The sequence below is a fragment of the Azolla caroliniana genome, unplaced genomic scaffold, assembly GCF_043228905.1.
Source record: "Azolla caroliniana isolate FFs.n. ecotype wild unplaced genomic scaffold, voAzoCaro1.0.p SCAF_6, whole genome shotgun sequence".
Taxonomy (NCBI): domain Eukaryota; kingdom Viridiplantae; phylum Streptophyta; class Polypodiopsida; order Salviniales; family Salviniaceae; genus Azolla; species Azolla caroliniana.
In genome coordinates, this window is record NW_028230441.1 from 20,659,132 (window position 1) to 20,686,070 (window position 26,939).

General features: G+C 37.9%; 1 protein-coding gene across 1 annotated transcript; it reads right to left on the bottom strand.

Moving 5' to 3' along the window:
* LOC147863302 (uncharacterized) lies at window positions 1-25,763 on the bottom strand. The gene is made up of 30 exons (XM_087321065.1): window positions 25,413-25,763; window positions 23,524-23,707; window positions 23,196-23,414; window positions 23,020-23,109; window positions 22,661-22,754; window positions 22,494-22,557; window positions 22,265-22,324; window positions 22,018-22,193; window positions 21,442-21,559; window positions 21,225-21,360; window positions 18,826-19,113; window positions 18,660-18,748; window positions 18,441-18,469; window positions 18,178-18,373; window positions 17,870-18,090; window positions 17,505-17,754; window positions 17,215-17,404; window positions 15,317-15,462; window positions 15,168-15,236; window positions 14,674-14,816; window positions 13,495-13,558; window positions 11,200-11,416; window positions 10,809-11,021; window positions 6,672-10,654; window positions 6,049-6,580; window positions 5,299-5,940; window positions 4,704-5,193; window positions 4,363-4,609; window positions 4,051-4,191; window positions 1-2,545 (listed from the first exon to the last, which is right to left on the bottom strand). The coding sequence occupies exons 1-30, from the start codon at window positions 25,743-25,745 to the stop codon at window positions 62-64; spliced, it is 12,108 nt and encodes a 4,035-aa protein (XP_087177191.1). The 5' UTR covers window positions 25,746-25,763; the 3' UTR covers window positions 1-61.
* Between the last annotated feature and the right edge of the window lie 1,176 nt (window positions 25,764-26,939).

Genomic DNA, 26,939 nt, shown 5'->3' on the forward strand with positions numbered 1-26,939 from the left:
GAGAAATTATCATATATGAAAATTTTCCCATTAGGAATAAACTCTGTATATTTATTTACCTTTACATCCAGGGTTGCCATCCTAGCCAAATTCTACCTAGAAGATTTACATCTGTGGCTTGATCAATCAAACAGTCAACCTGATCCTGTATAGATTCACAAAGCTTTCCACTGATGCGAGCCCTAATATTTCGAGATGGATCACCTTGAACAATCTGTATTAGGTCATGGAAATAGGGCTTCTGAGCATGGACGGATGAATGTAGTTCAGATATGGTAATCTCTGCAGGATTCCACAAATTGAGCTTTCGATGAGCAAAATCCACTTTGAGCGCCACGTGCTTCTCTTCATAAGAGGTGGTCTCAAGAGCCTCTTCATCATTCCTCCAGCTTGAAGCTTTCATAGCTTCAGCTTTCCAGTCTACTAGGGGCTCCTTTACAAAGACATCCATGACTGCTATTATGATATCTCTGCTATTACGCAGCGCAGACAGAACATGTATCATATCAGTGCGTAGCAATCCAATGGCATCCTGAGGAAGTAAGACATTTGTGAGTTGGCGCGTCATCCTGAATGGAACAAGCTCAGGAACTGGTAGCATCATTACTCCTGTGCCGAAGCTATAACCAAAATCAATAGGAACAAGTGATCCACTTTTTGTGTCCACTAGTATATTTGATAAATGTCTATCACCCACCCCAGCAATATACCCACACATGCTCAGAACAGCAAGACTATGTTGGAACTGTTTGCGAAGAGCAAGAAATGATTCCGCACTTGTTGTCAGCTTCAATAAGCCATTTCGTAGTGAATCCCATGGTATGCTACAAGTAAAGCTATTCATCTTTTCCTCCAGTTCATTGAACTGGGTAGTAGAATACATGTTTCTGTAACAGTTTACAATGTTTTGCGAACCTCCTCTTTTTGCAAGCCATTCATGAAATTTCATCCTGACATTAGAGGTAATTTCAGCAGAAGCACCCTTTCCAGACAATCCCAACTCAGGCAATGTACATGCCAATCCATCCTTGATAACATCATCCAAGGCGCATGTATTCTCAACAAACTGAAGCAGACCACATTTCTGGGAAACTGGGATAACTGCATATGTTCGGACATATAAATTTCGTTTTGAGCAGCCTGCATCTCTGCTTAAAATTCTATTCATGACCTCAAAAATCTGTTCTATTCTCTGATCAAGACGCAAATCTTCACCTCCTTTCACAATAAACTTGTACTCTAGTTCATCGGATCCTCTGACTTTCAAGACTTTGGGATGTTGCTTGGAGCTTAGAGAAACTATGGTCTGATCAAAGCTGACTACTTTCACATGCAAACTCGGGTCTAACTGCTTAAAACCATTATAGCTCCCGAACATGTGAATCATATCATTCTGAGATGACCATGCATTCTTTGATTGATCAAAATCAGCCATCCATTTCGAGAACAAGCTTAGATTCAAACATCCTGACTGCAGATTTTTTAATGCTTTTTGTAAGTTGGTCATGATGCCAGCAGTAGCCTGTGTGAACTGTTTCTCATTCATTGAAAGCAGCTTGAACCCATCTTTTCCAACAGCATCAATCACTTTCTTTGAATATTCCCGACAAAACTTTACATTATACTCTCCTGAGCGGCGCTCATCTTTGATCATCGATTCTACATCTAAGCAATCATCAATCAGACTGTAGAAATGCTCTTTCGCCTTTACATTATCACCAGCTTGTAGGAAAGTTTTTACCCAAGAAAGCCCATCTCGCAGCCTTTGTTCTGGGAATGTCAAATCCTCCAGACTCCTAACCAAAATTTCAAGAATAGGAAGATTCAGGATGGAGTTTAGATGCATAGTTCTTTTTCGACCTACAGGACCCAACCCAACCCTGCTCACATTATATGAAAAATAGACAGCTTGAGGTTGCTGTTTAGCAATATCCTCCAAGATACCTACAAAGGTTTCTCCATCATCATTATCAAGGCTAGACAGTATTTGTGGTATCCAAGGTATAAAAACTTGCCTATTCACATCCTTTGCAATGGACTGGAATTCAGAGTCTGCATCTTTATACTGTCCTACGAGTGTTAACACCCTCGCGATGCCATGATGTGCTTCAACAGAGCTATCTAAATATATTGCTTTCATGATATGCCTCACAATCAATCTTGGATAGCAAGATACTTCAGGTAACACATCACTACCCACTTGAATCACATGCTGTAGTTCGGGTCCCCATCTTGCAACTGTTGCAGACTGCAGAAGCTCATCACAGAAAAATGAAAATTTAAGAGCTGACTTTGCCAGAGTATGAACTGAGATTGCATTCTTACAGTCATCTATTTCATATAGCCCAATACTATATGCAGAAAATGCTGACTCCAGTTGTTTTACACATTGTTTTAAAGATTCTGTATCTACAGAAACCCGAGAATGCCCTTTCATGTTTAGAAAAGCAAGCTGGATGTTTGTACTTCCTTCCAACAATTTTAGCCCAAGTTGCCACTGTTTTTTATTATATTTATGTGAAGTACTGTTAATGTAGCTTAAGACCTGTATCCAACAGAAAAAAATCAGCATACTGGTGTCATTTGTTTCTAGAACTACTGAATAAGCCTTCTGTGACTAAAGAATTTGGACATTCTCATTTGGAAGAATACAATACAGCTCAAAAAGCAAGGAAAATACGTTTACGGGTTCTCAATACAAATAGCAAAATGTACTAATATTAACCGAGTGTGAAATAGAAGCTATGCCTACTGTTACATCCACCCAACTAAAAGAGAAAAACATAAAAATGTTGGTGGTTTAATGAATAATAATGACGCATAAAGCGCATCAGTTGAATATATCTATTTAGCATGGAAAACACTTTGACATTGACTTTCTTGGAAAACCCATGGCATTTATATTATCATAATATATAGGCCATGGGTTTGCCAAGATAAATATAAAGCATGCACTTTACCATATTTACCATTTGTAAGCCAGAACAATATAATTTGATAAATAACCACATTCTTCGAAGGTATGATAGATCCAAAACAGTACAATTCAAAGATTATGGGGTCAGCTCAGGAGAGCAAAATATTTGATGGAAACAAGTGCTTTAACCTCTATGGACAAACTAGAATTGAGATAAGAAGATATGCACAAAAGGATCTGCTAATTGTGCCATTGGGATCCGGAACAGAGCGTTATATTTGCCATTTTATGAAATCAGCAGGAAATACCAAAACTTTGAGCTTCTTTGAACAAGAATTTTGACAAAATTCACAAAGCTTTGAAGTTCTTTGAACAAGGCTCTATGGAGTGTCAAAAGCTTTGTTGAGTTCACAAAGCAACGGTAAATCTCCACCTTCCACAATGATAGCTCTTGGCCAATGAGTGCCCAATAATGAAAGCATGATAGTTGGTCATCAAGGCAGGTATCCTGACATGAGTATAGGAACAACAGTAGTGGCACTCCAAATCTGAGGAAAACTCTCACACAACTATATTGAACATCACGTTCATAACTCTGCAAGTGTAAATGCTCTGCACCTATACCAACATGATTGCGTGCACTTCCTGTACACAATGTGTCAATAGCCTCCTTAAATTAGACATGGAAGGTGCATACCCTTGTACACCATCCTGCTATAGTAAATGTCCACCTTCATCATCCCTGAGTAAAGGAGGTAGAAGTGGGGACGCACTAATGGATCTGGTATTGCTTCGTTGGTAGTACATCATACAAAGTAGTTGCATACTCTCCCTGTGTATCTGGGGAGGTGATAGGTGGAGGGTGTCACCTATGAGTTTCCATGCTTTCCTGGAATTTTGACCCATGAGATCCAAGACTGAGTGCTCCAGATCTCATGCAACAGCATGGCATGTAATTATATTGAATGAGCTCCTCATGCAGGTGTAAATTTATTAAGTTTATCCTATTTTCCATGTAAGTTTATTATATTGAATAAGTTCACCAAAAATCGTAGATTTTCCACCATAATGCTTTACACATGTACCCTAACTGTATATATATATAATCCATTTGAAAGGTCAGAGACGTTTACCTGCACAAGCATGCTAATAGACTTTTGTGGATCTCTAATACTAACACGATCTGCTTCAAGGCAACGAAGCTTGATAATGTTTTTGTATGACTTATAGTCAAGCTTCTCTTTTTTGAATGATACAAACTGGTTCATAAAACTCTGCCAGGTTACACATTATGCGGAACCCATTAGAAAGGAAAAAATGGTATGCTTTAATCCAGGCTGAACATCAGGAAAAACTTCCAACAACTTCTGGTAAGAACAAGTAATTGATGCTAAATTATATAACTTAATTCAATCATCGATCAACTAAAAGCAGAACCTTCTAACCTTTGCAGCTTCATAATTTCCTTGTTTCATTAAACCTCTTGAAGCAGCAAAATAAATATGTGCACGTTGCTCATCAAGCTGGGATGCCAGTTCACTTCCCTCATATTCTTCTCCTTTCTTCAAGCACCTATTAAATGCACTTTGAAGCTTCTGGAAGAAAAGCAATCTGTTCTGAACAATATCATCCCAAGCCTCAGCATCATCCATTGTTGGAGAGGGCCATCGTTTACTCCATTCTAACATTATTCTGTGAATTAATATCCAAACATTACACGTTACTCAACAAAAGTTACAGATAAAATTAGAAAGTAAATTATAAAAGTTTACAAAGCATAATAGACCTTGACCAGTCGCAGAGTTTATTTGATCCTATATGGTCAACAAATTCATTCAATTCTGTTATTTTTTGAAGATTTGCAATGAGAATATGCCGGGCACTAGTTGCAAGAGGATGGAATTCTGCCCAATGTTTGACGAAGCTTTTGTAACACTCATGTATATAAAAACGCGCACGATCAAACTGATCATTTGAAACTGCTAATGTCGCCACTTGTGTGCAGAAATCATTTAGGATCAAAACTTTTTTGCTATTGTCCTCTGGTATAGGATGAAGAAACTCACAAAGTTTTGCATGATGTGTAGGCATCTTAACAGCTGCTCTAATAAACAGACTCAAGTAAGAGTCCCGTGCTCTAGGCTCCCAAAGCTTGGATAATGAATTTTCAACCTGAAAGAGAATTTCATCCATCACTGTATGCCAGTTCAACAAGCTGGCAAGACAATGCAGTCTCCGAGTATACCAGAGATCTTGCTCAATCTCATTGGGGATAACTATCACTCAAAAAGGAAGAAAGGAGCAAATTTAAGATTTCAAAGATGCCGATGGAAATTAATGCAGTAAAGAGAAGTCAAATTGAAATATATTTTCTGATTCACCTGTTGCTTCAACTTCGTCAAATTGATCAATGGCATTGTCGTACATTTTCAAAGCTGTTGCAAGTTCACCATCAAGCTCAGCCTCAAGGGCTTGTTGTGTTATACTAGCTTTCGTAAGGTGCTTCTTGTAAATTGATAAGACAATGTCACTCTCTCCTAGGGATCTGTAAAGATTTGAAAGCGCTAACCAAGCATGCTCTAGACTGTTTGCTTCAAAGGTTGCCTGCCCTCGTGATCCTTTATGACGCTTCCGTGAATTTCCCACATACTGCCATGGCATATTCTTTCTCAAGATTGCATTTTCCAAGTACAGAATACCTGATTGGTAATTGGTTGACTTTAAACTAACCGACCCTATTAACTCTGGCCTAATCCAGGATTCCTTATCTTCCAGGCTGAGAGACAATGCACATGAAACAAAAGAAATGTCGTTCTCAGTTCGTTCAAACATTTTCTCAATTCCAATGTTAACCAACGACTTTAACTCTTGCTCACTTCCAAAATATTTATCCGATGGAAGCGAATATATAGCACGAAACAAAACCAAAAGTAATAAACGTGAGAATGTAGGATCCTTCTCTGCCAATGCAGCTAATGGATTAATGATCTCACTGTGGTTTATCTCAATATCTGGTAACTCTCCTGTTAACACATTTAGCAACCACATTCAATAAACAATATAATATAGATCATGCTGGTTTCAGATATTACACACCATGTTATTGAGCAGAATTTCAAGGAGCTCCCTACCTACGCGATATCGTCTCAGCATTTGGACCTTGTTAGCTCTTTCTACTGCTTGTTGTGCCATACGAGCTTCTTTTCTTTTCATTGCATTGAATACACTTCTTAATATTTGAGGCCGTGAAGCACTTGGATGAATTAATCTTCTGGTGATTGTTGTAGAGATGCCATCATCACCAGATGCAACCTGCGATTTTAAGCCTACTGTTCTCATACCGTGTCTTTTAGAGAATGCAAACAAAGAGCTTCCACTTTCAGCTAAAGAGGCTGTCAAAGAGTTTTGTGACTGAGAAGGCTCCAAGCTTTCAGACTGTTGTATTGTTGCTCTTATCATACCAGGAAATTTCTTAATATGTATGTTCTCATCCCCTTCGTCACTTTGCACTGCTTGAGATGTAGATTGTGTGTCAAAAAACATGGGTGTCATAGGCAGTGTTCCAGCAAGAATTGATCTATCAATAGTATACTCTTTAAATTCACACTCAGACAATGGGGCATTGAAGATTGGTCTGTTAAAATCAACTGATTCTTCACAGAGCTGTAAACAGAAAATAATCTCCCATAAATACCAAGATGATACAAACTGCAGTCACTATCATAATGTAATGTGATTAGAATGTTAAACTGACCTTTAACAAAAGAGAGATTCCTATGTGTACCCAATGAGATTCAATAACTGGATCATAAATATGAGTTATTATTTCAAGGAGTCTTTGCTGAGGATTTTTGTTAAGCCGAGTGTGCCAGAAGCTTTTAAGGCTTTCCCTTATGGCAGGTGAATCATCATAGAGACCCTGAAGCAGACTTTGGATCAACATCTTGTGTCTTTCCATCTTCCTTTCAGTATAAAGGTATACAAGGATTTGATAATAATGCTTTCTACATTCATCATTGTCATGTGAAATAAAAGTTTGATCTAACACGGGTAAAATGAGTTCAGTAATAGCCCCTGTTTCTGCATCTTTAACAAGCTCAGCAACTAACTGGAGAGATTTCATTTGAACAGCTTCATCTCTGTGTGTCAACAGTTTCGAAAGAAACGGCAAAACCACAGTGAAAATATTTGGAATGGCAGTAGGACATCTAAGAATGATGTTCAGTGAGAGGATTCTAAAGACTCCATGCACACGAGGAAGCAGATCAAAAACCATAGAAGCGTATTCTTCAAGAACAGATGGGAAATGCAGCGTGATTTTGTCTAATATGCTTAAATATTGACCCACTTCGCCCTCTTTAAAAATTCCAAGGAGTATCTTTTTTAACCCACTCTGCAATTGCTGCTCCTCGTAAAGGCCTTTGTCTTGATGTAGAATCATACCCAATATCTCTGCAGATGCTTCATAAACACCCTTTGCCTTCAGGTTTATGTTAGAAAGCAGAATCTTAGTCATTTCTGATTTGGGTAATTTGATGTCATCATAAATTGTAAGACCTATTGACATCATAGCACCCAACAACTGAAGACCTACTATCCTGTGCATTAACATCCCTTTATCCGATGTACTAGGAGTTTTACCTCCAGCTGTTATATAGGAAGTAATTATACCAATGTCAACCTTGACATCATTCTTCCACCTTGACAATATGTGCTGTATAATCTCTAAGTTGGCTCGTAGAACCTGACTTGACCCATTAGGAGTTACCTCTAGTAGATAATTCAGAAACCTTGAGAAGAGGCTTATATCTGGTAGACTTGAAACGTTCCATTCCAAAATAGTAATACATATATCTCTGAGCATATAATGAAAACTCTTCCCTCCCGATCTTTCAGGTTCTTTCAGAAATGGTAGCAGAACAGGGTGAATCCAGTGATATCCAAAGGGAGAAAAAATCTTTCTTGCCTTGATTACCACTTTTATAATAAAGAGGCAGACATTCATAGGCGTGCCAGCACTACTCAGAGTAGAGTGCAATGCTTTCATCCATTCAGGCATTTCATCACTAGTAGCAGTTTTGGTTTTTGAATGCAGGTGAACAATTACCCTTAATACCATGGCCAAACAGGGATGCTGATCAAAATCATCTTGATCAGAAATTGTCATATCAGTAATACTATTATCATATTCATTTGCATCATTTGTCTCAGACGTTTCCATCACTTTCTCACTTTCACCTCCAACAAAACTATTTATTAGAGCTGGCTCTTGACTCAGGGTAGCACCAATAACATGAAGAGATGACACAAATGGAGAAATAGATTCAGATCTGCCGGAAGTCTTTCTCTCAAGTCGCAAATTTTTAGTCACCTCTTGCAATGTTCCAAGCTTTGAAACCTCCACAGGAAAGCTATTATATATCTTATTGCAATCAATCAAATGCTGCCAAAGTGGTTTCCCGGTGAAATCCTTGAAAAGAATTGTAAATATCCTTTCTTGCTCTTGTGTGCACATCACTACTGCAGCAAGGCAATTGTAGGCTCGAATATGCAGTTCTCGCCACATTACAATATTTTCAGAAAATGGATATTGTGCAGGGTCATTTTTTGCACGGGAGTCATTTGTAGCTACTTGCATAATTTGTTGATTTGAAACCAGAGGTGTGATTGAATCTCGGATGGTAGAGCCGTCTAAGTTCAAGAAGAGGCTGGAAATTATAGAATAAGTGCAATTCTTCACTACAATATAGCCTTGTTCTTCCTCTGAAAATTTGTGCTGGCCCAAAGGTGGTTTCTCAGAAATTGTAATAAAAAAACCTTTGATATGCTTTACGAACCAATTCACGTTAAAATCCAGAGGTGCTGCATCTAGGATGGGAATTAAAACAATATCTGTAAGAACTTGTTTCAATGTAGGAGCCTTAATTCCATCATGAATAACTTCTAAGCACTTCGCACAAACAGATGTCCTCTGATCCGGTATGGCCATTGCATACTGTTTAAGAGCTCTGATAACTAATTTTCTAGCCAACGGTATGCAGTTTTGCAGAATAGGAAATAGCACTTCCAGTAGCTCTGAGTTTTTACTCGAGCAGACTGCTTCCAATATCCCATTTAGGGTTTGGAGATACGTTGCTCGCTGTGTTGAGCCAGGAGGTAAATCAGCTTCACGCACAAGTAAAAATGTGGTTACAATACTTATCAGCACATTTAGGAGTCGGTTGGAGAACATGTGTGCACTAGTAGCATTGGCAAAGCTTGGAACTAGGGCAAGTGCACTGTTTTGCACTATGAGATTCAAGCTTTTACTTGCAGGATCAGGCACTGAATTTACAGTAGAGGAAGATCCACCAAGCAGAGACAAGAAACTGTCCACTATAAACTCAAATGAAGGGTGAGTACATGACAACACAATCTGACAGTCTGAATCCAGAACCAGCAACTTGTTCAGAACCTCCAAAAAAAATAACTTATCATTGTAGGAACCATCCAATTTAGACAAAGGTGTCAGGAAAGAGATGTGATTCATGAAAACATTAAGAAAACTACAAATTGTCATTATATTTCCCTCTGTCCTCGTATGCATATAGTCATCCAGAAGTGCACTTAATATTAGCCGTGCTGTTGGATTTTGAGGGGTTCTCTTTAGTAGTATCGGCAAGATTTCATTGTATGAAAACTTGAGATGATGGATTAGGACAGTACGGAATTTGACATAGAAGGCACTTCCAGCAGTTAAATGGCCATCTGAAGAACTTGCTACTGGTGGTTCATCAAAGACAACCTCAAGCACCCTCTCGACTTTCATACCTAGAGACATGCAAAGAGAGAAAATATCTTCAGAAAACTTTACAGTTACACTTGTGCTGTTCTTGCTTGCTGCAAAAATATACATCAGCAAATTCTCTGCAAGAGATCTTGACTTCTCAATACCCAAGGCGGGCAATAACAGCCCTGCAAGAAGAAGATGTTGATACCCTCTAAGAAGGCACTCAATACTTATCAATCCTTTAGATCCTGAGAATTCAGTATTCCCATGTGAAAGGTTCAGATTAGCCAGGTCTAGTTCTGGTCTGTCCAGCAGCAATTTCAAGCACTCCAAGATTTTTTCTTTCAAATTGGACGAGCAGACCATCAACAGCTTCATTATTCTTATGGCTCCTCTTAACAAAGCATCACCTTTGTCGGGCATGTGTTTGATAGCAATCTCCTGTGGTGACAACAATAGCAAGCAGAGAACTTGCACAAATTCAGGGTCATCAAATGGTACAATTTTACAAACATATGTGTAGTTGGTTATGTGATCTTTATCATGAAGGTGAACATCATCACTCTTTATTACAAATCCATTGCATAGAACCTCTTTTGTGAAGCTCATAAGATGCATGATTCCCCTGCATCGAACTATTTCTTGACGCTCAAATTCTGACGGTGTTAACAAGGAAACAAGCTTCACAGTCTTTTCATTCAACAAACTTTTCAAGAACTCTCTGATGGAAGTTGCTAAATTAGTTGCCTTTGAATGAAGTTCCTCCAACTTTACAAAGCCGATTTTTAGACCCCACTCATACCAATGAAGAGATCTACATAAACACTTTACTTGCTGTTCTAATTTTTCTGACAATATTTCTCCTTGATCCAGCATCGCAAAAATGAATTTGGTATTCAGCAGGAGATAGGCATCATTAAGCATCTGAGACTTTCCAACTGTTGTCAACCAACTTGAAGGAGACCCGACTGCAACCAGACAGACATACATAAATCTACCAGCCAAGTGGAAACCATGAAGGCTGGTTCAAGGGCTTTTGTTAATTTTTCATGGGTTTTCACCTCATCTGAGGTTACCTGCCATAATATAATGTATTGCAAAACAAACCAAGCACATTTTTACCTTGTAAGACTTGACAAATTGAATCAAAAAGATGCATGCATCTGCTACGGCATTTTGCTTGAACCTCCACTGTTTGCTTAAACAGCCATTCTAAAAAATCATCAATCACGGTGAACATTGCCCTATCTTTCCTTTTCAGCACTAAGTTAGAGATATTCCTCTGTAATAACCTTTGGAACTCATCCAAAACCTTGCAAATTTGTTTTACAGTTCCTACAACATCCACATAAACGTCTCAAAAGTAATCACATGTAGAGCATGAAAGACTGATCTCAAATGCAGATAAATGTCTCACAAGTAATCACATAGAAAGCATGAAAGAAAGATCTGGAATGCACATAAATGTCTCAAAAGTAATCACATGGAGAGCATGAAAAACAGAGATATCTACCAATCTGTTCATGATCTTCTTCAGCAATACGCAAACTCTTAATGCAGAAAAAGAGAATCTCTAGCAGGTGTCGATCAATTATTGACGTATGGACACGCATAACCCGATATAATCGACTACATGCCATAGCAGAACCTAATCTATGATATGGATTAGGATGATCCAGACGATTATATAGTCGGCGCAGCATTGATGTTACATTTATAAAATTATCAGCCTGCAAAAACATAAAGAATTATTACCTAAGGTTCTACTATAGAACATGCAAAACAGAATTAGGTAAATGTAATTTCAGCCATATTTAACCAATTAGAAAATCACCACAAGTCAATGCTAAATGTGCATTTATTTATTTTGTACGTAGTGTCCTCTACATTTCTTGTACCCATGGTTCCTATATCATTGGACTATGATCATAGCCTAGTTACATTGGGAAGGTACATAGTTTACATGTAATATACATTTCATTTCATTTATCAGCTTCTATAAGATTCACATGCATGTAATTTTTGGTCTCATGTGCCACTTTGGCCTTTTCAAGATGTTAATGTAATTTCATTTCCTTTTACGCGCATGGAAGTTTTGGATATGCTTGGCCAAAAGCCTGACAGATATCCAGGTTATCTTAGGCAATTTTACTTGTTTTTTATGTAGTTTTTTTGTTCCCTAATATTCAACAACCTTACCAGATGTATCTCTTGTTTGGTCTCTAAACTCTTATGGGATGTATACGCTAAGGAGAGTGGGCTGGCTAAGTTTCTTTCTTTCTTTCTTTCTTTCTTTCTTTCCATCCATTTTAATGTGCTAAGTTTTTACCAACCCATCTATCCAGGTTCAAAACTCAGTATCTGTATAACATTACTAAATAAGCCAAAGTTTTACCATTCAGGTTCAGAACTTTGTAGTTCTATTACTTTACTCAATACCACTGCAGAATCTAGGAGTTGAATGCATGACCTTCTGGTCTCTGCCAGACAACCTTACCATCTGCACTACTATAAGTTCCTTACCACTTGTGCACCACTCTATAAGTCCCTTTTTATACACTGATACGGATTTATCACCAGAATCTCTTATATGGATACACATCTCTCTCATGTGCATTTTTAGAATGCATGACCTTCTGGTCTCTGCCAGACAACCTTACCATCTGCGCTACTATAAGTTCCTTACCACTTGTGCACCACTCTATAAGTCCCTTTTTATACACTGACACGGATTTATCACCACACTCTTATATGGATACACATCCCTCTCATGTTCATTTTTAGTACAATAGGGTAGCTCAGCAGCTCTTCATAAAGTAAATATGCACAGATATATAAGATCTACTATAATGCCCTCTTTTTCCACTAGTCAAATTAAGGATGTAAATACACATCTTTCTCCAGAGCTTTGTAGTGTGATGGGGTAGCTGAGCACCTATTAATATTAGCTAGAGTAAATGTGCATGCATGTTTACGGAAAAATAGATCTGCCGATTGTGCCATCAGGATGTGCAATCAGAGGAACACTATTTCTTCCATTATACAATTTTTTTATGAAATAAGGTGGAGATGGACTCCTCTTCAGGCAAGGCTTTGGTCAACTCTTCCAGGTGGTAATGTTCTTGATAGAAATCAAGTGACATAGAGAAGTTATTGAACAAAGTGCCATCACAGCCTTCTTTAGATCCAACACTCCTCTTGCTAAGTCAACAAAGGCCACGAAAAGAGCATTGGACATAGCTTTAGGAAAGGGTTACCATAAATCAGGCAATAGCAATCTGTCCTACACATAGGCCTCTGGACAATTGGCCCATTACGCTTGTTACTGACATTGACGGTTCTTTCCTTGCTTTGGAGAGCCCGTCATCTTGGATCAGGCCATGTTTGGGATCTTTTGAAGGCAAATGTTCCAGTCTATCCAAGCTCACCAGATTACATTTTTGTTAACTTCAATATCTGGTTTCACTCAATTTAATTTTGATTGTTCTTCTCCAAGGCGAAACACCACTTTCAGGTGTAATCTCTGGTTTGGCCTCATGGGCCTTTTGGCCACTTAAAAGACATTAACATTTCTTTTCTTTCTTTCTTTCTTTCTTCTTGCTTAATAGCTTTTCACACTTCGACTATGATCATAAATAAATGAATCATTGATTTACTTTACATTTACTGCTGATATTTTATATCAGCAAGTACTTCATAGAGTTGTAACATACAGATGGAACAACACAGGTAAATGAATTTATACTAGTAGCATATGATCAACTCAGAATTCCAGGAAAACACCACTGAATTGAAATTTATAAATGACCTCTGGTGGCATATGGCGTATTGACCATTGCATAAATTCTTCAAAACACTCTGCAGAAAACTCCCTAGCATTTAACAAATCAAAACAACAAACAACCTTGAGAAAATCACATTTAGTTTGACTTTTCCTGAAATATGACATCAGTGATGAATCACAAAAAATTCCAACATGCAAATGCCCTATGTAATTAACATATAATTAAGTAATTTTCAAATATCTTCAGCATTTTCTTATAGTATGTCCACCTAAAACAGTGATAAGCCAACCTGGGAAATAACCCACGTTGATCATTAAGTCATCATGATAGCCATGGTACAATTATAGTTCACATTTTAGCTTTTTAATTTCTCAGAACATCACTGAATTATATCCTTTTATTCAATTTGTAAATTATCTCTATAAAAAGCAGATGGTAAGGTACTTTTTGCATGATGACGTTCCTTTTATAACATCATTATCAGCATTCTAGTAGTTTTCATGTATTAGCATCGATTACAGTCTTGTTTCTCGTTTATATATCTTCTCCCATATTATTATAGGCATACATGACATTATAAATCAGATTTTATCTATTGTGCAAACCTATCTCTTAACTCTACTACTATTGAATAATTGATGTTATGAAAAAACTCTATTGCAGTTGTTCACAAACTCTCCTCAGTTGGAAACCAGTGACAAATTTGTTAGTTTAAAATACCATCAAAATGACATTGTCGTTCATTCACTATCATGCAGGGAATTCTCGTGGATTGACTGAGTACCAGATGTTTGGTAAAAATGGTATAGCATTGGAAGCATAATTGCTTGGACAACCAGGAGAGCAAGATATAGAATAGCATTTTATCAGAGGCACAAACCCTATGATTTGACCCCACATTATATACCTTTCCTTTCCGCACAAGTATGCTACCAGATTCTGATAACAGTACTTACTCAGACCCTATATGTAGATGAGAATGGTTTTATAAAGTGACAATTATAAAAGAAACATTATCTCTTAGGGAGACAAATATTTTAAATTTCACAGTTTTATCACGGTTACAATGGCCTTATGAAGATGTTAATACACGTCACATTTCATTTCTACATTCAAGCCAGTTTCCATATGCCGTATGGACGAGTGTTGCCCTAATGTTGAACTGTACAAAACCAAAAAACATATAAAGCAAAAGGTTGAACCTCAATGAAGCACTTTCATAGTCAACAAGCCCCTCTAGGATTGCATCTAAGAGAGCCATGGTATCAGGGTTTTCTTTTTGTGTATTGGAAGTGAACCAATGGATCATTTGCATTAACAACCTGCCAAAAAGCTCACGAGTTACCTGCATTTTACGGTTCTCTTCAGTACAATATTCCCAGAACAATCAAGAGGATAATATTAGAGTTACTTAAATGCAAATAATAGAAAATTTAAAAGACACGTCTGGTTTTTATAGAGAATCCTGGAATACCTTATACTGTCACAAGTAGGTAAATACCTGGATGCACAAATATACGAAATGCATGTCCTGGATGATTATTACTAACTTTGCTTAAATTTTCGGGAATGTATGAATTGATGGAATCTTGTCTTCTCTCAAAAATAAGTCACCGTGAGACATAGTGCTCCTACATACATGTCCATGCAGTATCAATATATGTTATACATGGTTTTGTGCTCAATTGTTGCAAACCTGCTCTACATCTGCTGCTAAGCGAATTACTGCAGGAAACACTTTTCTGTAGATCTTGTCATAATGCACCTGCTTCATTCAACATTGGTTAAATGCATGAAAGCCTAGATAAAATGTAATGCACAAAACACTCAAAAGACAACACATACACTTTCTCCAGTACGTGTCCGAGGCCCTTTTGCACAATTCCCCATCATCAGTAAACACAAAGCATGAAGCAATTCCGATGCACAAACCTTGGTGCTGCGACTACTTGCAGAAAGAGCCAAATCAACAATTCTTGGTAACAAAGAATCTGCAAAACCAACCTCTCAAAACTAATAGAATTACCTTCCGTATGCCTATAGTTAATATGATTATGGATTTGCACTTCCAGGGAGTATCTAGCTGTGTAGTTGAGGCAATTCATATGAAACAAAGACAAATTCTATGGGTATCATTTCTCAGTAGACCACAAGAATTATGGTGATCCAACACATTCCGGTTGCAAGTCTAACAGCACTACTACAGTATCTAAGCATCTCTGTTGAAAGTACCATGATCCCCATTGGAGTTCTTAAGAACTTCCAAGTTATATAACATGCTAGAACTGTCTGTGTGTCTGTGTGTCTGTGTGTCTGTGTCTGTGTCTGTGTCTGTGTCTGTGTCTGTGTCTGTGTCTGTGTCTGTGTCTGTGTCTGTGTCTGTGTCTGTGTCTGTGTCTGTGTCTGTGTCTGTGTCTGTGTCTGTCTGTGTCTGTGTCTGTGTCTGTGTGTCTGTGTGTATGTGTGTCTGTGTGTATGTGTGTCTGTGTGTGGGTGTGTGCGTGCGTGCGCGTGTGCGTGTGCGTGTTGGGGATGTGTGCATGTGGGTGTGGGTGTGGGTGGGTGTGTCTGTGCATGTGTGTCTGTCTTCCTGTGTGTATGGCTCTGTGTGTGTGTGTGTATTATTCATTTACTTATTTACATCAATGGCTCAAAGAGACCTGTAAAATATTTCTATTTTTTCTTTGCCAATGCAAGCAACAAAAGAATGTCTTCTATATGAACTTCTTAAAACCAAACAGTTTAAAATGTATTTCATGAATCGTGAATAATTAGCATGTATGTTTGGTGCCTGATCTTTGGAGCTGATATTGTTGCCCTCTGAAAATATCCATCATGGGGTGATCGAATATGGAAAGGCTGGTGGGATGAAGTGGGCATATCTGATAACTTGGGATGATGATGCTTTGATCTTCTGAAGATATGCACATCTGAGTCCTGGTCCCAGTTTGCCTCTCTGACATTCAAGACAACGAGAAACGGCTCTAGTTGTCATGAATCCCACTCTTAATCCACTTTGGATTTGGCTGGGGTGTATGATTGTACATCAAGAGGAGAGTCAGTAGTACCTGTGGAATAAATCTGTCAAAGTTATCTGCCTAGATGGATTGGTGAGTGTATTGTCTGTAGTTTACTATGGAGTACATGGATGTCATCCTATGAGCACACTCATGGGCTGATGCCGCTGATCTACTCACATTCTACCTCTCCTAGATACGTTTTCTTTTGCCCATTCTATTCCCCACATTATGGACTTCTGTAAGATTCATAGGGATGTAACTTTTCTCTCATAGGTCATTTTGGCCTTTTGAAAAGGGCCGTTGAACATCTCATTTCATTTGTCTCCATATCTCCATAAAGAAGAGCGCTAAGCATTATTTGGTCATTGTATAACATCACTTTACAGAGAGTTACAAATCCTTAGATCTAATAGACAAGGCAATGACATGTAATGATGCTCAGATTCATCTTTATCACAACAAAACTGGCAGACCAAATCTTCTAAAGTTATATGCACATATCATCCAATCTCTATCCTCAGCTGCTGACATGAGGTCCAGATCTGCCCTACCATCATGCAAAAGGGCATGTGACATGTATGTCTCCATATTCTTGGCTTGAATATTGAAAACATCAAAGGAAATATGTAAGATTCCAATCACATAAACAGATATGAAAACAAATGTTTGGAAGTACACCAAGAAGCAGCTGTGATTTTGAATAAAGCTAATTTAGATCTATACCTAGCCATACATCAGCTTTATCATCCCTGAATGGTAAAATAAACTTGATATGCTCGGTTGTGTCCCATGCTAAACCACCAGTTCCTGCAACTTGAAGAAGGCTGACATCTTGGACAAGATAATGAGCATGCATCCCTATACGGCCCAGAAACCTTTGTATTCTGATTTGAGTTTCCTGTAATGCATCAGACTGGAAATGGAAATTTTCAGCTATGTCAAACACAATTTACACGCTGTAAATCAATAAATTCAAGTACTATACATCCAGCTTGCATTATTGTTTATCTTACCTGAAAAAGAGCTTTTCTTTCTCTTTTGATTCTATGATGAGACAGATTTCTGTTACTGGAATCAAGAAGATTATCTTCAAAAGAAGACTGTGATCCCACCTCCATGGCAGAAGCTACCAATGTGATGGAGAGATAATTGTTAAAGCATGGAACAATCTGATATAGCCATACATCTAACTCACTTTTGCTAAATATGATCCATCTTTCTAAAGCATCCATGGCAACACTGGCCAAAGGATTATATGTGCAGGTCGTTAAGGACATAACTGTGATAATAATGCACTGAAACTTGAGCGAACATATATACACTGCAAAATGAGAAACTGCTCTTATAATGAAAAGCGAACAAGCATGGATATCTCAAGCCCATTTTCAGAGCCACTTTTACTGGCTCAACTAATACCGAAAGTTTTATTAGGGAAGGTGGTGATGATAAACACAGGTAAAGACATGATGCCAACAGTTCCAGCTTGTAACGTTTGCTAGAAATAAGCACTTCCTGAAGATAACGTCGAAACAAATCCTGGCAGATTATATACTCTTCTTCTAGCTTTTGTTGACTATTTAATACTGAAACTGACTGCTCCTGCATGCCAACCAAATACAACCTAAAATAAGAAGAAAATGAATTGAAAAGGCCTCAATAGCAACTGTACTTCATTGTTAATGGAACCTGCTCTTTGAGAGAAATAATATTGTCCATTGAGACTTGCTGTGTGACATTCTTGAAATAGCCATATTTATCTGCTGTCTTTATTAGTACTGCAAGCAACTTATAAAAGCCACTAAGAAGTGGATAGTTACTTGAAAGTTCCACAAGCAATCTCCCAAATGGAAGAACCCACTTTGGAAAGAAGGGCATTGAATCACTGGAGCCACACCAAAAATATTAATGTTAAATTTGAACATATAAACTGTGTCAACAAAACATCATACCTTGATAAAAGATCCTGAACAAACTCTACCTACAAAAAGACACGATTTTTGCAATTAGATATTATATCTAGTGCAAAAATTATAAGACGTTGTGTACAACTATCCTCATAGTTCAAAACGATCCTATGAAGCTATTCTAATGCCCAGATTGAGGAAGTATTTATCACGTGCAGAGGATTGGTCAATTTATACAGAAATGCATTTCGTGATTTTGCTTACCAAGTTCAAAAATTTCTTCATATCTTTGTCATTTATAGGTTCTACTGTATTCTTGTCACTATCCAATTCTGAAATCACTTCATCGTCATCTAGACCATAATAGCATTTGTGAATTAGACCACTTGAAATATTAACAGCCAAAACATTAATCAATGTTTATAAATACCTTCTTTCACATTCTCAGTGTCTGTTCTTCTCATCCGCTTAACTCTGTACTTTAGATTTAGCTCTTGTAATACCTTCATCACACATATGATCATTGCATCAAAAATCTTTTCTTGCATTTCTATTAAGCATAATGCCTCCTCTGATGTTTCCTCTCTTTGTTGAGATTTTGCATTTTCAAGATCTATTAGCTTTGACCAGAGCTCCGTATAACTCTTCCACAAGTCCATTCCTAGATTCTCTTGATTGATGCTCATTGGCTCTATAGCTCGTTGTAACGATGACCAAACTATTTGAAGCCAAAAAAAAATTCCAGAGATCCTCACATTTAGAATCAACAGTATCACAAATACAGTAGAAAACAGGATAATATATCATCACTAAGTCCTGTAAGACTCTCGCTCCCAATATCACCTACCACACTGCCTTACGTCTTACAGGCGCGATGATTTTCAACACTCATCTAACAGTGCTTCTTTCCTCCTGTATTTATCACATCAAAATTCCCTATTTCCCAGAGAGCACAATGTGTTCAGATGCTTATGCACAGAATCCAATGCTCTCAGAATATTAACAAATGGCTGTATTGCCGTTTAGTTGAAAAAGATGAAAACAGTTTATGCAAGAACACCATCTGATTTCCAGAATCTGGTTGGTTCAGGTTAGAACAGCTTGCCTTAAGGAGATAAAATATTAGATCAGTTAAATATTCCCACACCTTATACTTGTTAGTTCAAATGGGTAAATTTGACTCCCTACACTGAGGACATTAAAACATTTCACTTACAAATAGGAAATGGAAACAACACTTGATGAAAGAGTTCTAACATTCATCCGCTCAAATATATAAACTATCCTTACTCATGACTCGCTAGTTGCATTACCTTGAATTGCTTTTATGCACATTCAGTCTCAAAATTTGAGCATTACCATCAGCGGTGTAATTCATGCTCAAGTGGAATTGCTACCAGCACGACATTTAGATAACCCTCCAGTGGACTAGATACCCATTGCCTTCTGAACCAACTCCACAATTACTCTATCATCATTAGATCAGAACTACCATTGTAGCCATGTGCAATTTGCACTCTCACAATTCTAATAGGCAGCTTGGCTTGCTGATTATTAAGCAACATAGCTCATTCCCCACCATCCACAGGCCTAATCTTCTTGATCCGATAGGTTGCCAGCCAGCAACATGGTTCCCCCTTTCCATCTCTTGAGTCTTAACTCAATACTATATTTGTATGTTCTTCCATTTGTAGTGTGCAGAAAACTCAAAAACTTTGTTTATGCAGCTTCTGAAATGGATGGCTAGTATGCTGGTGTAATGAACGCTTCCCAAATGACCAGTGGGTGGAAGGAAGAGGATCAAAGTAATATGAACATCTGAAATGTGCCTGACTACAGGGGCTGCAAACTTTGATTTGAAAATGCCAAGATACTGTGGCAAAGTACACAGGTATGGTTGAATGAAAAACATGTTTTATTTGGTTTCCATGGGTATCAAATGTATGTTAACCACAAACAGAATGGGGTAGCAAAATGGAACAAAGCCCTTATCATCCTCAATGACAATAAATTCAACTTTTCAAGTCTTCATCATTATAAAATAAAAAATGCCGAAAATAAAAAGTGTAACTCCAATGTGTTGAAGTTGACAAAAGAAACCATGTGAGAAGAAGAGGCACAAAGCTCAGAATGAGAGAGGCAGAGGAGAAATCCAACGATGTTATCTAACACTTAACTTTCTTTGTTTTTTCCCCGTGCCCTTTAAATTTAGGCTAAACATATATTTTACATGAAGGATGGTTTCATTTACACTATCCGTGTTTTACCCAAGGCATATTTCACACATGCATCTTACTCTCATATTTTGTGATTCTAGAACCGCCCTCGACGCCACCATATCATGAATAGAATGTGAATATTTATGTATAAACAAAATATTCCAAGGCATTTTTCCAATGCATTTCTTTTAATGAACTAAAACTAGATGCTGTTTAGACAAAATATCCACCTTGATTGTTCATAATCTGTGACTCTCACATGTATATATGATCCATAGCCTAATCAATCATATAATGGTGGATATGATAGGTAGCTTAGTTTTTTTATACACTCACAGATCTCCCAGTAGATATTCCTCTTCAAACTTCCACATCCTATCCCAGACTGGAGCTCTCAATCATACTCTATTTCTCTTCCTCTGAAATCCCCCCAAGTTACAACCTAAAGCTGCTGTACCACTTCCTTGGGTCATCATCATTCCAGGATGCATCATGGTTTTTGTGCAACACTAAATAGAGAAGACAAATAATAACGACACCTCAGAAAGAGCGAGGAAGACCTAAGAATCAAACAAAGAATGTGCAGAAATTAGGTTTCATAAGGTGATACCTATGTTTTTCAGAAACACAATAAAGGTAGCTCCCTTTTTAACAAGCGCCCTAAACAAGTCTTGAATAGTGAAATAAACTGCCAGTTTCTGTTTTGGAAATAGATAGGGAAATTTGAAGAAGATATTGCCCACAGCCTGCGAGAAAATTTAGGTCAACAATAAGTAAGGCTGATAAGCAATACCAAAGAGCATATCAAAATCAACATATTTCAATACCTCTGCAACAATGGTGACAATATAATTATCAATATCCTCAAGATTCCCAATGATGTCCGTGACAGTGCTCACAAGGGTCACTAAGAAACCAATGGATTCATCTTGCACATCATTTATCCTAAAGTAAGAAGTAGTTAATTGATCAATTTATTGCCTCATTTGAGTGGAATTGGAAACAACGTGGAACTACTTTAACCATACACAAGAAAGACAAATAGTTACACCATGAAAATCATTACAACAGTAAAGCATATGCCTCAATATTCTCAATAAACAATAATATACCATGACAACAGAACTCAAAAGAAAAGGTACAGAAACTAAGCTCAGACTTCAGGAAACATCTAAAAAACAATAACACGAATGTAAATTGAACTAGCCACTGTAGCCAGAGATATATAAAGAAACATTCACAGATTCTTTCAGATTCTTTAGAAAAAGAAGAGGACGCAATAAACACAATTATAAAAAAGTTGCCTACACTCAAATCTATTCTTGGTCACTATCTCAAAACAAAGTTCAAACACATATTGCCACACCAAAAGACTAATAATGAGGTTATATGAAATAAGATACCTTTGAGAGAAGGATGCAAATGCAACAACTCTCTGAAATGCTTGTTGAAGGACATCCTTCCCTGAAAATCTCATAATGGCAGGTGATAACTTTCCAATCATGTGCACAGCAAGAGAGATCATTTTGGCACTTTCACCTTCAGCATCCAATACACCTAAGGCATGAACAAATAATTTCTGCGAGCAGATCCTAAATTTCAAGAGTTTGTATGTAACAAATTGAGTAAGCGAAAACAATTTGGGCATACCTTATAAACATCTTGGGGATTCTTTATACGAGGGTCTCCAGAAGACAGACATATTGCGATCTGTGATGAATGCCAAAAGAAGTAAATTTAAATTTAAATAGGTGGGAACAAGGATTGATAGTTAAACTCTCTGAAGTAGTAGGTCTAACAAATGAGGAAAGAGGATACAAGAGGCCATAATCATATTAAATAGATAGATGCAAAAAAATAATGTAATTGAAACCCATACTTGGTATATAAATTCATTGAAGGCTGGCAATGCGTCACTTCTTAGTTGAGCATTCACATGGGTGCTATATAGTTCAAGAAGTAACCATAAGATATCAATGCCTCATTAAACAATATTTCTATTATTGCATTATTTAGTCAGTCATCATATATAAATATATCTCTCACCAATAAGCCTCCAACCACTTAAGGAAAATCATACAATCTTCTAAAAGCCGTAGCCGAAAAAGACAAGCATGCCTAGAGAGCAATCGCAAGCCAGCTGTCAAACAAATAAGGTGCACATTATCGATGTAGAGTTTGTAGTAAACATAAAGGAAGGAAATTTGCCTATTCTGTCTGACCAAAATATGATTTTGCCAAGTGAACCCTGTTGCACTTGAATCTTGGACTACATTGCTACACTATTTCCTATATATGACAAATTATTCTCATAGGTTGTGATGAAGAGGCCACAACAAAATTCAACAGACAAAAAAAGAAATCATTTATTTTCTTCCCAACAAACACATTGTGAGAACTCTAACCTTTAACCATTTCATATCTTTTTAGATCCTCTCTAAAATAAAGTGCTTGCTCAATATATGAGTAGATTCTTCTTGATGCTTCAACTGAGCCTGTGTCACAACAAAAAACAATTGAGACAAGTGAATAAATTTCCTAAACTGGTAAAAACATTGAGATGGATATTTCCAGGATCTACCTCCGGCTGGGACTGTCCTATCAAACCACATGAGAAGCCCATCTAAGCACTTGATTGCCCCTGCAACTAGGACAAAAGAAGGGCCTTTTCCTTTCTGCTTCAATTGTTCATCCAAAGCATCAAGACAAATATTCAAACTGGTGATTATGTTCTCCTCTTCAAAACGTGAAGGAAAACATTCTACCATGCCACCAAGCAGCACCAATATATTTGATCTTACTGCAGCAAACATGGTTGCTCAATATTATCAAATGTGATGCTACAGGACCAGTCATCAGTATATATGATTATCTTCTACGATGTAAAGAACATAAACAACACAACAAACATGTTCCAGAAGACTTTGCTTTTGGATACTCCTTAAGGAAGACTCTGGCCACAGTCCAGTCCAAGGAGAACGTGAAGAAATCACGATTCTGCGTGAGCAACTGCAGAACAGAAATTAAAGGAAGCAAAGATGCTGCCTGCACCGACTTGGATTCATCCCTTTGGAACACATTAATGCATTGGTCCTGAATTAACAGGAAGACATTAAAATATTATAGATGACTCATGGCCTTTATAGAGTTTCTATTCATAATTATAGGGCTGTCTGCAGAAATCTACTAAATACATAAGTTACATAATAGATATGCAGAGTTAGTATATCACGAACTCTGAACATTTATTTTAGTCTGAAAACAAAGGTTTCCTTTCTTATCAATTTGCACAAGCTTCCAACATGCCATTAACAATTAATTCTTCAGAGATGACAACAGCATATTCCAGGGGAGTTCTTGTTCCCTAAAATCTACATTACCATAATAAGTATACCTCTATTTAAGCAAATCTCTATGTGAAACCATCATTAGCAATGTCATCAGTCATTCTTACAAACAACGGTAAATCTTGATGGTGCCCTCAGGCTACTTGCAGTTCCTAAACAATTTTCATGTCCTTTAAAAGTGGCATAACCAAATCTAGAAGAGCATTCTACACCACCATATAAATATCAAACACCACATTAATCCACTCCTGCTCATCCACAAATGTTCCAACGAAATCATCATGAATGTAAGCTAGCCATTCATGTATGATGGTATGCCTCAAGTGTATGCAAGCACAATCTAGCCTCACATTGATTGATGGTGCATGATGCAGAATTGGTGGACTAAATTTATGTATAGTGAAATAGTCCCCCAGAATTGGTGGTCGACTGTGAATTGACCCCTGATTGAACAGAGCTGTAATTCTCCGTCTCATCTTCTCGCAGTGTTCTATCTTCCCTGCAGTAATATAGATTCAACATTCTGACAACAGCAAAGGTTTGACGGAATTCCCCATATGGGTTGTCTGATCAGTCCTTGCTGAACAGCGCAGGTTACTTTCTCTATGTTCAAGGTTACTGTTCATGGGAGAGGGTATAAACATGCTCAAATAGCACATTAAGTTCTTATCTACCTCTAGATGGAGTGCACATATTATAGAACTACTCAACTTGATGCATAACATACAGTCTACTTGGATCTCATGAGATGGCAGATGTATCACATTCAAGTCCATGGCATAGTATGACAATAATCTCTCCTAATTGCTTAAATAATGACAAGTAATGAGTTAACCAAATTGAAGATAAAGAAAGGCCACACCAACCCATCCATATCCCCCACCCCGATGCCAATCACCATTCACACCAGGAGCAACCAACAAATGTTGGCACTTGAGGTAGGCAACAACCACAACTATCATAGAGAGGCGCATCCACAGCAAGAGATAACGAAGAGAGTAGAATAAACAATTAGACGTACTCCAATGGAAGCCTTCCCTTTACATATCCAATCCCATGGAATTTCAACTTGTAATTTATAGGCATGTGGCCCAGATATGTGATGACTTCATACGCCATTAGATCAATAAAATTTTCCATGAATCCAGTATATATCCTTCGTTCTTTCCCAACACATGTTCCATGCTTCACGTGTTCCTGATCTGATTATATCACATTTACCTACCCCGAATGCCAACACTGGAATTTGGTATTAAGGGCTGAACAAACCAGGATGCCAACTTGTGTATTCCCAACAAGTTCTTGCAGGGGATACAAAATAAGCCATAAACCACATCTCAAAATTCAAAGATAATGGCATGTCATTGTATGCAATGCGTCAGCTACTTGTTCCAGAAACAATAACCCAATGCAATGCAATAATACAAAAATGTGGGAGAAAAAGCTCACACCTTTATGAACGGAACATACAGAGCAACCCTCACATTCGCCTTTCTAACAAAATCAGACACAAACACTAAACAACTTTCTCTGCCTTTTTGTACACTCCTTTCCCGGTTAAGCATGAGCCTCTGTATAACGTCGAATATCCCTGTCGCTGGATCAAACACCGTGGCTAATGCAAGAGATATATCTTCATCTGTTATTAGGTCTTCACAAAGGTCTGAGATGTCGCGTATTATTTCGGTTATGTCAGAAGAAGAAGAAGAAGAAGAAGCGCCTCTCTGTGCAGCTTCTGCTTCCTCTCGGAGAGATGAGAAGTAGCGGGAAAGCTTTTGATCCATGATTATATTTGTGTGTTTATGTGTGTACGCACGCAAACATGTGAGTATGTATGGACTGTACGCAAAATATACATGCGCGTGTGTTGTCTGTCTGTCTGCATGTTCTTCTTGCGATGTGATTCTGCTGAGGAGGAGATGGCTCTCGTTGTCGACGGAGGAAGCAGCGGAAGACAAAAAAGGTGGCAAGAAGAAGAAGAAGAAGAAGAAGAAGAAGAAGAAGAAGGGGGAAAAAGGAAACAGGAACCCTAAATCCTAGGAAAGGTAGGCAGGTGGTATGAAGATGAAGATGAAAGGGAAAGGGAAGGCAGATACAGAAACCCTAAACCCTAAGAAAGCTTATATGACTGTATGTTGTATGTACTCTGCTCTCTGTGTGTGCGAGGCGCGTGGCTGATTGATTTGGAGACATTTGTTTTGTTTTTGTTGCTTGGTTGGAAATGAACAGAGGAAGGAAGGCAGGAGACAGAAACCCTAAACCCTAAGAAAGCTTATATCATATGTATGTATGTTGTATGTACTCTGCTCTTCTGTGCGTGCCTCCTTGGGTGATTTGATTTGGAGACATTTGTTTTAATTCTGTTGGTTGGTTGGAAGGGAACAGGGGAAGGAAGGCAGGAGACTGAAACCCTAAACCCTAGGAAAGCTTATATGTATGTATGGTTTGTATGCACTCTACTACTCTATGTGCGTGGTTCCCTGGGTGATTGATTTGAAGACATTTGTTTTATTTTTGTTGGTTGGTTGGTTGGTTTCATTTCCTCTTTGTCTCTATCTCTCTCCCACAATAGTCCGTGTGGTCGGCAACACCTTCGTTTGAGAGTGACTTGTTGTTTCGTTAAGTTCTTTCATCGATCGTCTTCTCTCGATAGCAGGTCTTCACATAACTCTACCATCGGCTTAGAACACACGTGATGTTCCTAAAAGGGCAGCACAACTCTTAAAATGCCCATATCCCCTTTGGACAATGTACATATGAGAATTATCATTCAATTCTCGTGATTTTGCTAAGATAATATGTCATGTTACCTTGTGTAGTTTGTGGTTAATGTACATCTTTGGTCAACGCGTGTGATTTCCACTAAAAGGATACAAACTAGAACCACAAGCCCTCCTATTGACTTCGTGTTCTCTCTTCTCTCCCAATGACAGCAATGTTTTAATGAGTATATGACTGACTATAGGTGATTAAATTTC